Source organism: Anolis carolinensis, chromosome 1 (assembly GCF_035594765.1).
Source record: "Anolis carolinensis isolate JA03-04 chromosome 1, rAnoCar3.1.pri, whole genome shotgun sequence".
Classification (NCBI taxonomy): domain Eukaryota; kingdom Metazoa; phylum Chordata; class Lepidosauria; order Squamata; family Dactyloidae; genus Anolis; species Anolis carolinensis.
In genome coordinates this window covers 305,841,964-305,858,507 of record NC_085841.1, presented here as the reverse complement: position 1 = coordinate 305,858,507, position 16,544 = coordinate 305,841,964, and the positions used below count along the sequence as shown (strand labels likewise).

Sequence of the window (16,544 nt, the reverse complement as noted above, 5' to 3'; positions counted from 1 at the left end):
GCACTTTTGGTGAAAGTAAAGATGATGAAAAACCAATCAAAGAAAAAAAAGAAGCTGCCATCCTACTAGTCTCTAGGTCAGCATACTGAGTTAAACTTAGGTTCTACATAGATTTGGAGATAAGGTGGTCCATGGGCTATTGAGTGATCCCAGAACCTGCTTTCAGTGGCTCTTGGCATCCTCTGAAGACCCTTGAAAACCCCATGACCCTTCATAAAGAAAAAAAAAATCAACATCACTACCGTTTTCCTTCACCAGCCCTACCTGACCCTCCACAAATGGCAGGCAAACAGCTAAAATGAAATCAGTCAGAAGTGGCATTACATTAGTTTTGGTTTCAGCACCACAACACAGCGTGTCCCACCAGGGTGTTGAGATGGTAGTAAAAATACTCTTTGCCTTAGTGCAGTGAACTCTAATTCTATAAACAATAACTTTATGTATTTCCTGCAGATTCTTAACTTAGCTTGAAAACTAAGCATGGTTAGTACTTAGATCGGAGATTGCCAAGGAATATCAAGTGTTGTAGGCTATGTGTCAGAGAAAAGTGATCACAAACCATCTGTGATTATTCTTTGTAGAAGAGAACTAATCTAATATTTTTTTGTGATCAGGTCTCTCGTTTAATAGATGGTGGTAATGTTGTAGATTTCATTTATCTAGATTTCAGCAAAGTATTTTGCAAGGCATTGAACTTCTGAAGTAGTAAAATCCCTAGAAATTCTTACCTGCGTTTCTGTTGCTCAGGACTATTTTGTACCGCCACTGAGCTTCGGAGAGGTACTTGGAGAACAGCTGAACACGACACTCAAAACCGTCTCTATTTACAGATAAATTCAAACAATCCAGCAATGCTAGCTCCTCCTGAGCTGCATGTTTTGAGTCCCATGGAGAAGAACTTTCCACTTCTCTTAAATGGTCCTGGAGCATTTTGAGAAAAATCTCCATTGCTACATCATCTACTAAAAATCCACAGATATCATGGGTGAAATGTTTCAAGTCCAGGTGGCTCCGTTTGAAGGAATCAGAGTTGCTATCATTCATTTCCAAATCAGGCTGCTTTTGGATCTCATTATGCTGTGGGGATGTAATGGCAGGATGTACCTTTGGTTTCCTTTCAGGCCCTGCAGGATGTTGTGGACTTGCTGAAGCGGAGGAATCTCTACTGGCACAACACTCTGACTCCCTGTCCCCACAGTTCCTTTCCTCAAAACCAGCCCCTTCTGTGTTATCTTCCCTTTGGAGCTCAGCATCGCAGAGATCGCTGCAGGAAACAAAGAGCAAGGAGAAGATGTTCTCCAGAAGCTCCAGGCGTAGAGGAAGAGGTAGTGTTCTTAAAAAATGCTGGCACTTGGAAAGATACTGAGAAAAGGTATCTGCATAGTCTGCATTTGTGGAAAGAAAATAATTTTAAAAACATATGTAACTGTTTTTCCTCCTACTGACAGTCATTCAACAGCCAAATCCTTTAATGAGGAGTAGGGGTTGCAACTCCTCTCAATCCCTATATTTGCTGGGACTGATGGAATTGCAGTCCAACATCTCAAGAGACACAGTTTGTTCACTCCTTATTTCAAAACTGTATCTGCCTTAGACAGCCAATCATTTTGACCTGACAAAAAATTGTCCCTGGGCCATTCCTGATTATGTCCTACACGCATTTCTGAGAAATTCCACCTACAGTTGGCCTTTCACACATCCATGGCTTAAAAATATTTAAAATACTGAAGTATTTTTAAAACCCAAAAGGCAAATCTTTGCCATTTTATATGAAGGACGCAATAATAAAATAACTTTCATTTCTAAAGGTATGTTTACATTGGATCTAGATGCAATTTTTGCTTCAAAAAACGCCTTTCTTTAATCTTTGCACATTCAATGTAAAATGTGCATCAGAAGTAAATAACATAATATGCTGACAGTGCTACACTGATTGGTGCCTACACTTCAGGTTTCAAACAAAATAATCTTTTTATTTTATCTGGAGAGGCCAAGGATTAAATGCCTGTTTCTACCACTAACCTACAACCCTTCTGATAACATATTAGTCCATGACATCCAAAATATCAAATGCCACAAGCAAGAACCTGGAGGAGACCATGATCATTGTCAACAAGGTTATCAAAAGTTGGGAATACAATTACCAAGAAAAAAAGGTGTGCAAGACTAAAGAAAAGCTATGCTCAAACTACCAGACCTGGGTGAGTAAGATGATGTGCTTGTTCATCCTGATCAGGCAGCTCTTCTGGGAAATTCCTGATGAAACAGCTTTCACAGTCTTTGCAATTTGATGCCTTGTGTGCATTGACACAGAGTGCATAGATAGCGTATTTCATGGCACAAAATGCCTGGAAAAGAACTAGGTTGCGTTGCTGACTCAAAAGGCTAGAAACTGGCATCAATGAATCTAAAGAAGAGAATAATAAAAAAAAATTAAAAATAGGGAAACAACGACAGTTTGGTGGATTTCCAAATAGTTCTGTTACATCTGATATTCTGCATAGGCCTGAACCCAAATGCGGTCTTAATATGGGACAGGGTGGTATTTATATAGTTTTACAGTATGACTACACAGTTCTACTGAATACAGAACAGTTATGGATCTCTAACTCTAAGTTACAAACCCATAATTGAAATACTGGTTGTCAACCAACATTTTTAACTTTTGAATTTCCCCGTATATAGCATTTAGTTTTCTGAACCTAATTCAACATTTGTTCTACCTAGAGCAAATGCATTGAAATAATGGGATTTGTTAGTCCCAGAATGGGAAAAGGGACACTTTGTCCATGTACTGCAGTCCAGAATACTAGCTTGTTCTATAAATCGGTTATTCACAATTGCTTCGATATCTCAATCAATGATCACTGGCTACGTATTTAACACTTTTCATTATGCTAGACTAAATCTGAACAACGGAATTAGGAAAAATATTATGACTTTTGGCAAATGCGTGAAGCTACCAGAAATGAAGATAAGGATGTATCACACTTTCCCCAAAGGATTATGAGGAGACAGGCAGAGAACACCTCTTATGTCCCTTAACATAACAACTATGAATCTAACATTATCAACAGAAGTATGTCCCCCAGCCCCCCAATCAACAGAGACATTGCAAGGATACTTGATCATATCAACTCCCCTTAAAAGCTTTTACCTTTAGACTCTGTTTCCCTAACTGGATTTTTCTGGAGAAGCTCGATAACAGCTTCTTCGTTCAAGGCCAAGAGGCTGGTAAGATGATGGAGAAGGTAAAGGGAAGAATGACTCTCCAAACTGTGCAAGTACTGCAGAAGAACATTTTCTGGGACAATATTGCTGCAAAACAAAGGAAACCTGTTTTCAATGGGAACAAGATATTATCAGCTTACTATCAGAAAAGATTCACAGCATTCCCAAACCTAACTCATATTAGTCTGAACACAATCTTTTGTTCTTTTAAACGTACATTTCCAAGAACCATGTAAGCAATCTGTAGATTATGGGCAAAAGTAACTAGTGACAATAGCCAGTCCCAGAAATATTTTCTTTCACCACACAACTAACAATCAGTAAATCAGTACATGCTGGATCATGTCTATGTACAAGTATTTCCTAAAATGGAAGATAAAAGCCTTTGTTAAAATAATTGATCCAGGCACTCCCATGCTGTGTTACCTATTCTGTTGAATGCACCACTCAAGGACCTCAACTTGAGCGCACAGCCCATCACAGAAGTCTTTCAGTGCTGAGTCATTGCAGGGACCCTATTAAAAAGAAATGGGTAGAGAATGAACTATAGACATCCAGCCATTAAACACAAGCCAACCAATGTACTGCTCAATTTTTCATCTAGAAAAACAAGCACCTATCCTCACATGAAAAAAAGGTCTTACATGCCTGAGATTTGTGAAGAGTGTCCAACAGCATCTTGGCAGATTCTATGCTGCGACACTGAGTCCATCCTAGCAATATCAGGAGGCGACTGAGATGGCTGAATTCCCGTCTCAGCAAGTGGCTGATGCTGGAGAATTCTTCCCTTTTCATCAAAGATAATGCTGTAACCTAGAGAAAGAACAAGTTTTTAAATTTAAGACTAGGATTCCAGATTTGGAAGAGTTACTAAGATAAAGCTACTTAAATGGGGCAGCTGACAAATTGGGAAAAGGGTGTTACAGCATGTAAAAATCAGTTGGTATGTGTGTGAACAGGAAAATACAAAGCACCAAGCTGATTGGTTGTGCCACACCCAGGGAGCTAACTACGCCTGGGAGTTTTGGCTACAGTTGTAGTTTCTGCTGGAGCCCGGTTTGGAAAAGAGCTTACAGAGAAAGGTTTTGCTCCTGGGCTGCTGGAGGAAGATATTTTACACATGGACATCTAAGGACTATTTGAATCTCTCTTAAAAGGACATTGTGTGAGTCAATGCAACTGCTCATATCAATGTATATATGTTGCTTTGCATTTTGAAGAGTAAACTTCTTGTTATTTACTGTTCATCTGCGTGGCATATCTTTTCTCTGGCAAGACTGTGTGTGGACTTATTAAATGTGAAATATGCATGATTTTCATTCCGCCAACAAAGGGGTCTAGGTCTAAATCATACAGAATGTCTCCTTGAAAAACAGCTGATTTAAGCATGCTACTACAACATTTCTGTTTCATAGGCCTCAATCTAGTTCCAGTCACCTATTTGCAGATTTGTACCACTCCTAATTATTTGTTCCAGGTGAGTAACTGAAATTCATTGAACAAATCATTAATATTACTGGACAACACAGCTTGGAATGGCTCTGATTCTCAGATACAAGGGGGTGCTGTCCTTATTTCCAGTTGTTTCTTGATAATTTCCCATTTAAAAAGTACCTCTAGGCTTAAAAAGGTTCCAGGGAGACAAATGCTTGGTGAAGGAGTCTGGATAGCTGCTAGAAAATGTTTAGGGCCATTTGAGAGAAAAGCAACTGGGCGAGAGGATTGAACCTTGGTAATGCTGGGGTTAGAAAACAGCCTCACCGAGCTGTGTGAGTACCATATTACCAAATTGCTTTACATGAAATGGGAAGGAGAATACATCACCAGTTTCTAAGGCAGAGGGGCATCTTGGCTTGGTCCTGGCTTATTTTGGAGACACTGGGACCAGCACAACTTACTATTCAACTATTGTTTTATCTCATTGGAGATTTACCAGAATCTGTTCCAAAAAGTGCTTGCTGCTGCTAAGACAGTAAAAATAGGCAGCTTTCCAAGAATAAGCCGGCTCACGATCCAGGAACAATGCTATCATTGCCCGTTCGGTATCCAGCTGTTCTGATGTACCTGAAATAAATATAATTGATAGGACATTTGCATATACCGAAAGCCTAAAGGGCCTATTCAGCATTAAAGCTCTCACCGAAGTGAGGATTAAAATCACACAAGTGCAAGAAGCAAAACGTTCCCTTGGCCCCCACAACATTCCTTGGTCCTACAAATTAAAGATTTACAGTGAAACTTCCTACTTATGACAATTGCATGATCACTCCACTAGTGAAATTGATATAGAATATACCATTGCAACCTACTCATAAGCTCTGTGGGTTGCTGAGGTGAGGGGAGGATCCTTCTTAAACAGATACCTGCTTCTTTTTTTCCCAACCATTTGATATATTATCCAAGTAGCCCAAGATACAATTCACCAGTCAAAGAAGACAAGTATGTCCTTTCTTCCATAATAAACTACACCAGATGCTTCATCATTGTTGCAAACTTCTGGGGGGGGGGAACTATCCCATTTATTATAGGCCTTGAATGTGAAAGGGGTGGAGACTAGATGAGCACTGGACAGAAAAGGATAGGGGCTGAACAGAATAGTATAAACATTGCTCATTGCGACCATTAAATTGTACACAGACCTTTTCCGGGTGACTTTGGCCCCAGAAGCTTCTCCCTTGTCTTCTCAAGAAACATACTACTAAAAAGGCTGAGCAAGACAGGGTTGCCTTTTCTGAGAAGGCAGCCAAGCAGCCTCTCCTCCTTCAGCAGGCTGTGTTCACCCCAGCAAGCATCTAGAAGTTCCCTGCAGAGAAGGCGCAGCTCTCCTGTCAGGCTCTCTGCCTCTACATTCAACAAGCTAAGAGCATTATAGATTTCATCCACAGTCTTGCTCTGATCTGATTCCAATAATTTTTGATTTAGCTGGAGATGCTTCAGATGCTTTAGGGAGTCCCAGAGAAAGTCAATAAAGATGTGTTTTGGTGAATAACCATGTGTTAGCACAGAGCTGTGCTCAACAAAATCTCTCTGAAGAAGCTCTAAAATGGCTTGCAGCTTCTGCGGTGCATGCAACAGCATTTTTCGGAGAGCCGCAGTCACTTCTGCACTAAATTTTGGTATAGATCCATCCCTTTGTTTCCTACTCAACACATGTATGTCTTCAAAGGTTTTGTACAGTTCCTGGAAAGGAAACACACAACTATGATAAGAGCAAGTAATTTCTCATCATGAATATATTTATAAATATGAGATGAGAAGACAATTCAAAGATAAAATTAACTATCAACAGCATCAACCAAGTGTACATTAGAGGACTTAAAAAGAACCTCCATAGCAAAAATTGGAAACTGGCCTCCAGACCTTTCTGGCCTCCTCCATTAGCCCAACCTAATACAGTCAGTGCTAAGCAATTATATGTTTTATCATCAAAAATATCTAGTCATTAGTCAGTTCCCCAGATAATCTTGGCCCCAGCTTTGACCCAAGATCTATTCCCAGCACTTTACTATTATCTCCTGCCCACAGATGAGTATTCTACTTCATATTGCCCTTCTACTCCTAATTCTGTCATCTGACTTTTGCACTTTATTCATCAGCCCTGTCCTCGCAACCGATTACACCACCCGGCCCATCCAAGCCCAGTAAATGTTTACTCTATCAGGCTACTGGTTGTTTGCTTGATAGTTTTATATTGTGTTATGATGCTGTTTGTTTTATATTTCTTACTACGTTGGTTTATGAACTTTATTGTGCTATTTTAAACTATGTTGATTGGGCTTGTTCCCATGTAAGCTGCCCCAAGCCCCTTCGAGGAGATGGAGGCAGGATACAAAAATAAAGTAGTTATTATTATTATTATTATTATTATTATTATTATTATTATTATTCACAGCAAACTAGATAGATATGCTGGATTTCGTATCACAAAATCACAAGTCGAACACTTCCTAAGTGTCTAGGACTGTGTGATGTATTTTCGGATGATGCGCGCAGATCCCAGTAAGGTGGCTTTTTGCATTATTATTATTATTATTATTATTATTTTAGTAGGACATACACTTATACAAATAATTAACTTTTCTGAAGTGATGAATATATGACAATGTAAGTCTGGTGTATATAATACTAATTTACTAACAAAGGGAACTGATTTCCATGGATTTATTGGGAAACAATTAAAACTAGAACAATTAGAACTAGAATTGTAAAAAAAATATTGAAAGAGTACTGGATATGAGAAAATATGACAACAAGTTTTGACACTGGATGACAAATAGAATGTATCTGGTTTTTGCTATAGAGGACATTTGGAACTTTAAAATATAATACTTGTGTGGAAGATATGGAAGAAACAACTATAACAAACATATATATCTATATTTCTTTTATCTTCCCAAACCCCTACATTTTCTTTGGTGATACAACAAATATTTATATAATTCTAATTTACTAACCAGAGCTCCACTATTTCCACCCCTTTTTATTTTTATCCTTTTTTTGCGTGTGTAACAATATTATATGTTTCTATTTTTTTCTTTTTAAGGGTATAATAATAAAAACTATTATTTAAAAAGTCCAATTACTTAGGAATAAAACAAGGCAAACTAAGCAGCAGAGTTTGCACAATGTACCATTATGTGTTTCAAAAAGGTTACTATGCTTGTTCCATTTTAATTGTTTTGATTAATTTGATACTTCAGGATACTTCAGGGCAAGTTAGGTTCATATATCTGTGGAATGTCCAGGGTGGGAGAAAGTATTCTTGTCTGTTTGGGGCAAGTGTGAATGTTGCAATTGGCCAGCTTGATTGGCATTGAACAGCTCTGTAGCTTCAAAACCTGGCTGCTTCCTGCCTGGGGGAATCCTTTGTTGGGAGGTGTTAGCTGGCCTTGATTGTTTCCTGCCTGAAAATTGCTACACCATATTGCTTCCGTTGCCTTCTCTGGTACTGCAAGAAGAATCGGGCTAAATAAATGAAGAGACTGGCAAAGATGGCATGGAGAAAGATCTGGACAATGGCTTCTAGAGAAACTGTAAATATCTATGGAAACAAAGCCAACAACTAGCCAAAAAAACCCACAGCATAAACAATCAAGATTTTAAAGAATCACTAGGATTGACATTAATGGGAAGAGAAAGTGAAGAAAACAACTTTCAGAATAAACAACCAAATGTATGGGGGAAATTGGATATCAAACAATCTCCGAAAGGAACAGAGTGGCATAGGGCCCTTCCACACAGCCCTATATCCCAGAATATCAAGTCAGAAAACCCCACATTATCTGAGTGTGGACTCAGATAATCCAGTTCAAAACAGATATTGTGGGATTTTCTGCCTTGATATTCTGGGATATAGGGCTGTGTGGAAGGACCCCTAGTCAAACATGTGTCAGATCCATGTGTTATCTTATTTTCAGTATGCTCTAGTTTCCTATGATCCTTACCTAGGAGTCACTGGGAGGGAGAGTAAGCACATATTCTTAAATATGTGCTTGCCTTCTTTGCACTTTTTACTATATAGAAAAATAAACACTACATTGCCAAGAGAAAACTACATCAGCAGTCACCTGTCCAAAAATAAACATTACTGTTTCTTCTTTCACTGCTTTTTTTGGGGATTTCCAACCAAAGTCATGATACAGCTGGCTACAAATATCCAAAATACCCCAATTTATGACTGCAACTTTTTATATTACCTTCATGATTCTAGAGCACATTTACTTTCCATCAGTATTAATGTTCTTGAATAGACTCTCTCAGAGCACGGGAGTGGGGCTGGGGGGTTGGAAAATAACACCCTGGCAGCTTCTTAAGCAAGAGTGATTTATGTGCTCCAGAACAAATTAAACCATCTGCACTATCTGGTGGTTGACCTCAGCCTTGTGGTATCTAATACAGAAATGAAACCACTAAAATAACAAATTGTAAGGTGTCTTACCACTACAGCCGTTTTTGTAAAATAACAGTGGCTGTTCCCATTAGAAGAATTTTATGAATCCTAAAACAATATTCCATTTTCAGAAGGCTGGCAATAAACTAAACATTGCAAGAAAAGAAGAATCAATGCATATCAGAAGCAAGGTTTCACTGGTCATCTTCACAAAGATTATCAGAGACACATAGATTCAGACAAGCAACTGAAGTGATAACTGATTCATTCCATTTCAGAGGAATCCCGGCAATTGCTTTCCTGCCACTCCTGCTCAACTTTTGTACACACTGTAGAATAAATGCAGCTTGACACGACTTTAACTGCCAAAGGTCAACACTTTGGAATCTGGGAGTTGTAGTTTTACAAGTTCTTTAATCTTCTCTGACAAGGAGTGCTGGTGCCTCGTTGAACTACAAATCCCAGGATTCCTTAGTATTGAGCAATGGCAGCTAAATGTGGTGTCAAACTGCATTTTTTCTACAGTGTAGATAAACTAATAGTGAAGCATCCACTGAAGCTTACACTAGATTTTACTCCTGGTAGTTCAATCAATCAATGTACTAACTCTTCTATTCATACAATTCTGCACTAGATGGCTATACTGTACTATGGCTACATCTAGATCATTTTGAAGAGGTAACTCTACCTTTAGGACAGTGTGAGGGATGTCCTTCTCCAGTTCTTCCAAGAGAAGTAAGAACTCAGTTTCTCTCTGCAGAGCTACTGGTACTGTTTTCTGCAATGGATAAAGAGATAAAGAAAAGTGCCAAAGAAGCATATTAGGGGATCACATAACTACATACCAGTTAGCAAGCTCTTACCGACAGGCACTTTAGGAGTTTTAAAGCTTTTAGGGATTAGGGGAGGATTGTAGTTCATTCCCCAGTCTACTTTGATACTTTCTGCATAAATGATCTATTTGCAATTACTCAACTGGCAATAGCTATTTACTGGTAGTTATAAATTCACAGATTCCTCTCAACTATTATTGAAAACTACTACAATAAAAAAGAGCTGTTGGTGAGAACTATGTACACAGCTGGAAGCCCCCTTCCCATTATTACCAAGTTTAACAGGCCTGTTCTTGTACAGACAGAAATTGGAATTAATATTTTTTTATATATTTGTTATATTACTGCCTATGCAAAGGACTCTTATAGCAACTTAGAGATTAACTGAGAGAACAACACTGGTAGCATAAGCTTTCATAGATCAAGTCTACTTCCTCAGCTGCAGACTTAGGGTGCATCTTACTATAGAATTAATGCAGTTTGCCATCACCTTTAGTGTTATGGCTCAATGCTATGGAAACATGAGAGTTGTAGTCTTTAACTTTCTCTGCCAGAGTACTGATGCCGCAACAAACTACAATCCCCATGTTTCTATAGTATAGAGCAGTGGTTCTCAAACTGTGCTCCTTCAGATGTTTTGGACTTCAGTTCCCACAATTAAATCCTGCTGGTAAGATGGCTGGGATGTAAGGGAGCTGAAGTCCTGGAGGAGCACAGTTTGAAAAAACTGGTATAGAGTCACGACAGTTAAAGTGGTATCAAACTGCATTCATTCTACTGTGTGAATGCACCCTTAGTCTGTGAAAGCTTATGCCACCAACTTTGTTATCCCAATTTCGAAGGCTATGTCTTTGAATTGTACCACCATTTTTCCACTATGTTTTTCTAAATTAGGGCATAATATCAAGGACCATTTTTCCTCAACCAAATCCCATGTAATTTAAGGGAATTGCATTGGAAACATTACGAGCAAAAGAATTTTCATTTGCTACTTTGTGTGCATGGGAAGCAATTGCAGATGCATCCTGCACAAAGGACAATAGGCAGCAAAACACAAGAGGGAAAGGGAGAAGCAGAAAAAGAAAGTCTGTGGTATGCTGCATTGTGGCTTTGTGTTCACACATGACAAGGAAGCAGAACAAATTGGAATAAGTCAATGGATAGAGAGACAAAACAACATGGAAAAAATTTCTTTACCTTATCCCATGCTAGCCATTTTCGTAATACAAGAAGCCAAAACCAAGCAAGCTTTTGAGGACTTCGATTGGAGCTATACCTATAAGAATTTTTAAAGGATTAAATCCTATATCCACGTATGTAAAAGATCTAAGCAGAATTACTAATATTGCTAATTCTCATTTGTCGTTCCTACTCTTCAAACACTATGGCTTGTAAAATTTCAGCACAGAGGGACATTTTGTAAGTTTACCAATCCCAAATACCAATTCTAGGCTGTATATTAGGATGGCTAAATGCAACCTGGTCAAGGAAGCCTAAACAGAGTATCCTTGTGGAGAGAAAAAGCAAGGTACAAATAAACATAATAATAATAATAATAATAATAATAATAATAATAATAATAATAATATTTGTTCAGACTATAATAGATTTACAGGGGAGAAAATGGCTGAATGGCAGATCAAAATTTAGGCCCCTTCTACACTGCCATATAATCCAGATTATCAAATCAAATAATCCACATTATCTGTTTTGAACTGGATTGCATGATTCTACACTGCCAAATAATCCAGTGTTCCCTCGCTACTTTGCGGTTCACTTTTTGCTCCCTCACTGTTTCAAGTTTTTTTTGTGGTCCAAGGCACTCTCAGAATGCCTTGGACCTTAATGCTATCCAATCAAAAGTGGTATCTATCTATCAAACTAACCAATTAAACCACACAAAGCAACTCACGAAGGACTAGGCCTTTGGCACATGCGCTCTTGCCCCACCCCCTCTTCCTGGAAGGCTTCACTGGCTCCCCGGGAATCCTGGGAGTTGCAGGTTTATAGCCTTCTCTCCCAAATTGCTGCCCGCCTCACCAAACTAAAACAACTACAGTGCAAAACAGGCTTGTGAAGGAGAGAAAGGCCACCTAACTACTAAATTAAGGTATAAATATTAAAATAAATATAGTGTCCCTACTTCGTGGATTTTCACTTATTGCGGGTGGTCCTGGAACATAACCCCCACGATAAGTGAGGGAACACTGTAATCTGCATTTTATATGACAGTGTAGAAGGCGACGGAGTCTCAGTACAACATAAGGTGAACATGAGTCAACAGTGTGTTGCAGTAGTTAAAAAGCAAATGCAAATCTAGGCTGCATCAAAAGGAGCCTAGTGCCTAGATCGAAGGAAGTCTGACTCTACTCTGATCTGGCCAGCCTCACCTGGAATACTGTGTTCTGTTCTGGGCAACACAAATTAAAATGGATATCTGAAAGGTGTCCAGAGAAGGATGGACAAAATGATCAAAGATTTTGAAACCAAGCCCTATGAGGAACGGGTTAGGGAGCTGGGTATGTTTATCTTGGAGAAAAGAAGGCAGGGCAGGAACATGATAGTCATGTTTAAATATCTGAAAGGTTGTCACATTGAGAAGGGAGCAAGTTTTTTTTCCTGCTGCTCTGGAGACTAGGGGCCCTTCCACACAGCCCTAAATCCCAGAATATCAAGGGAGAAAATCCCACAATATCTGCTTTGAACTGGGTTATCTGAGTCCACATTGCCATATATAATAATTATAATAATATAATAATAAAACTTTATTTATATACCGCCCTATCTCCCGGATGGGACTCAGGGCGGTTTACAATCATAAAAGCAACACAAACATTACATAACAACATATATTCCAGTACAAAGCAGATAATGTGGGATTTTATTCAGCTGCGTGGAAGGGGTCTAGGACACAAGGGAGCAATTGATTCAAACTGCAGGAAAAAGGATTCCACCTAAACATTAGGAAGAGCTTCCAGTTGATAAGAGCTGTTTGGTAGTGGAATGTGTTGCCTCAGAGTATGGTGGAGTCTTCTTCTTTGGAGGTTTTCAAGAAGAGGCTGGATGGCCATATGTCAGGACTTTTTGTTATGATTGAGCCTCATGGCTCTGTTACTGACAGACGTGGGCGTAAGACTCCTCGAGAGTCAGATACTCTCGAGGAGCGAGAGAGAAAAAGACTGCGAGACATATTTGCAGCACCATCTGACGAGGAGTCTTTCGAAGGGTTTACGGAGAGAATGGAGGAGGGGCTGGTTAGCTCAGAGGAGGATGAGATGGATTGGACTCGGGTAAGGGAGGAAGTGGGTGCCACTGGCCATGATGGGACAGAAGATGAATGGGGACCTTCAGGATTAGACCCATGGTTTAGCTGGAGGGATGGGACGGGATCCACAGCTGGAGATGCTGTTGGGCGTAGTCAGAGGTGTTCCAGCTCTGACGAGGAAAGTGATGAGGAAACGCCCGGGTTAAGGAGGACAGCTGACAGTGATGAAGATTTGTAACTGGCATAAAATGGGGCTTGGGAGCAATTGCAAATTGCGTTGGGCAAGGTAATCTGGGCAAACGCTTGGGATCCGTGTGTGTGTGGGACGCTTCCCTGAAGACTTGTGTGCTTTCCTGTGCTGTGACGTAAGTTGATTGGAATCCAGGGTCAGACGGCGGGAGGGATTGTGTGGGCATTTGTTTGTGCAAACCTGTGCTTACTCTTATTAGCTTGACCCTCCGTCGTCTTCTTGACGGACGCCATCTCCTGCTTTGAGAACTCGGACTGAACTGACCACGGCTTGTCTTCCCCCCTTCTTGGACTTGGAAAAACTACAAACGTCTGCTTCTGGCTTTGATCTACGGAACGGAACTGGTCTACTCAACTGCTACAATCCTTGGCTGATTTACTCGTGTTGGAGATCCTGTCTGCTGTGTGTGTGGGGGAGCGACGCAAGTTACTCTAAGCACAGTGTTGGCAGCAGAGAGGAATCTGCTGCCAATTAGTTGCATTCTTTGTATCTTTTGTTCCTTGGCTTTCGTTTCGTTTATACCCAGGCTGAAGCAAGCAGTTTGTTTTTACCCGGATTAAACTCCGGTTTAATCCGGTTTATCTTTTGAACATTTACTTTTGCCCCTTTTTGCTCCTAAAGGCAAAAACTGCCTGGCCCTTGTGTTTTACGGGCATTTTTGAGTTCTGTAATCTAATAAACTCTGTTACTTTGAATCTTGTGGCGTTCTGTCCTTGACAGATTGCCCAACGCCCATAAAAAGTTTATTGCAGCAATAAACCCGTCAGGAAGACGATGGATGAGTTAAGGGCCAAAGTAGACCAATTGCAAACGGCTTTTACCGTTATCCAAACAGCTCAGGCTGTGAAAGGACATGTTTTGACTCCTGAACGCTTTGACGGAACCAGGTGCAAGTTGCCAACCTTTTTGGCACAAGTGGAGCTTTATTTTTCTCAGCTCAGTGCTCATGCTTTTCCTACAGACACTAGCAAGGTGGCCTTTATTTTGAGTTTGTTGACCGGTCCCGCAGGACAATGGGCCACTAATTTAATTTTGGGAAATGACCCAGTCAAGGACAATTTGAATAATTTCAAAAAGTTGTTAACTGATACTTTTGGGGATCCTCTCCGCACGGAGAACGCTGGGTGGGCTCTGTATCGGTTGAAACAGGGAAAGGGGACTGTTTTGGATTACTTAAATAAGTTTAACCTGTATCGCCACCAGCTGGATTGGGGGGAAAATGCATTCATGCTTTTATTTACTGCCGGGTTAAGTGATATGCTCCAGGATGAATTAGCACGCTTGGAGCCGGCTGAAAGCTGGGACGCCTTAGTAGCTAAGGTGCTGCGTTTAGACGCAAGGTTCGAGGCTCGTAAACACTCAAAAGCAATGTGTGCGCCACCCATGCATGTAACCAGGGCACCTGTGGTGATGGGGGAAGAGCCCATGGAGCTTGGGGTCTTTAAAAAGCTGTCTACAGAGGAAAAGAGCCGTAGGAGGCAGCTGGGCTTGTGTTTGTACTGTGGGAATGCTGGGCATTTTGCCAAAAATTGTAATGTGAAACCTTCCCAGCTTTCGGGAAAAGGCCAGCCCTAGTGCGACGTGAGTCCAACGCACTAGGGCTCCTCAAGCAGTCAACTGAGGGGAGGAAGCATGTTTTCGTACCCATTACATTATCTGTTGGGGGAAGGGAACTTGTTTCTACTTTGGCACTGCTGGACTCAGGGGCTACGGTCTCCTATGTAGATATTGAGTTTGCTAAGAAGCATGGCATTCCTAGAGTGCGCAAGGCATGCGACGTGTGGGTGGAAGGAGCAGATGGGAGACTGCTGGAGACTGGGGTGGTTAACCATGAAACCTCAGCAGTAACGTGGGAGGTGCAGGGAGTAACGGGAACGTTTGTGTGGGATATTACGAGCTTGCCTAGATATGATGTGATCCTGGGGATGGATTGGCTAGCTGTAGTAAACCCACATGTAGATTGGGCAACACGTAAAGTGATCTTAAAGAGGCAGGATTGTTGCACTCTAAATGTTACTCATTCTGATATGGAGGGAGTGCCTGCTGAGTATGGGGAGTTCTCTGATGTATTTTGTAAAAGAGAAGCGGACAAATTACCACCGCACAGGCCATATGATTGCGCCATCAAGTTGGCAGAAGGTGCGAAACTGCCAGCAGGGAGGCTGTATGCCTTGACTGTACCGGAAAGGCAAGCTTTGCGGGAGTTTCTAGATGAAAATTTAGCCAAGGGGTTTATTCGCCCATCTAGTTCTCCAACTGCGGCACCGGTATTCTTTGTAGCCAAAAAGACTGGGGAACTTAGGTTGGTCTGCGATTATCGGATCCTAAACAAATACACCATTCGGGATAGGTACCCGCTGCCTTTAATCTCGGAACTGTTATCAAGGGTGCAAGGGGCTAAGGTCTTTACCAAGCTTGACCTGCGGGGGGCCTATAACTTAATCCGTATACGGGAAGGGGATGAATGGAAGACGGCATTTAACACGTGTTTCGGATGCCACGAGTTCCGAGTCATGCCTTTTGGGCTTTGTAATGCTCCTGCGGTATTCCAGAGGTTCATGAACGATGTGTTCAGGGACCTAATTGACCAATTTTTAGTGATTTATTTGGATGATATCTTGATTTTTTCTAAGGACGAGAAAGAACATCGTCAACATGTCAAGCAGGTTCTGCACCGACTGCGGGCTAATGGGCTTTTCGCCAAGGCTTCCAAGTGCGTCTTTCATGTGCCTGAAGTGGAGTTCCTAGGTCATGTAGTGTCAGGTAGGGAACTTAAAATGGACCCACATAAGGTTGACGCCGTCAACTCATGGCAGGAGCTGAAGACTAAGAAGGATGTACAAAGGTTCTTGGGTTTCGCTAATTACTACCGGGAGTTTATTCCGAATTTTGCAAAGCTCACGGTACCTTTGACGCAGCTTCTGCGCAAGAAACAGCCATTTGTGTGGGGGCGGGAAGCTCACGAGGCGTTTCTACAACTAAAGTCTAGTTTTCAATCGGACAACATACTAACCCATCCTGATGTTGACAGACCGTTCGTGGTAGAAGCGGACGCTTCTAGCTACGCGTTGGGGG

At 40.9% G+C, this 16,544-nt stretch overlaps 1 protein-coding gene across 3 annotated transcripts in view; it reads right to left on the bottom strand.

Annotated features, from left to right (window-relative positions):
* zfyve26 (zinc finger FYVE-type containing 26) overlaps nt 1–16,544 on the bottom strand; it is a 59,480-nt gene that overhangs the window by 36,278 nt on the left and 6,658 nt on the right. For all 3 annotated transcript variants that reach the window (XM_008116973.3, XM_062968038.1, XM_062968037.1), the window contains exons 3-11: nt 11,152–11,230; nt 9,810–9,899; nt 5,871–6,411; nt 5,165–5,295; nt 3,880–4,044; nt 3,658–3,746; nt 3,158–3,318; nt 2,198–2,407; nt 729–1,385 (exon numbers count right to left, since the gene is read on the bottom strand). In XM_008116973.3, the coding sequence (XP_008115180.1) occupies nt 729–1,385; nt 2,198–2,407; nt 3,158–3,318; nt 3,658–3,746; nt 3,880–4,044; nt 5,165–5,295; nt 5,871–6,411; nt 9,810–9,899; nt 11,152–11,230 (2,123 nt within the window). The remainder of the gene's footprint in view (nt 1–728; nt 1,386–2,197; nt 2,408–3,157; nt 3,319–3,657; nt 3,747–3,879; nt 4,045–5,164; nt 5,296–5,870; nt 6,412–9,809; nt 9,900–11,151; nt 11,231–16,544) is intronic.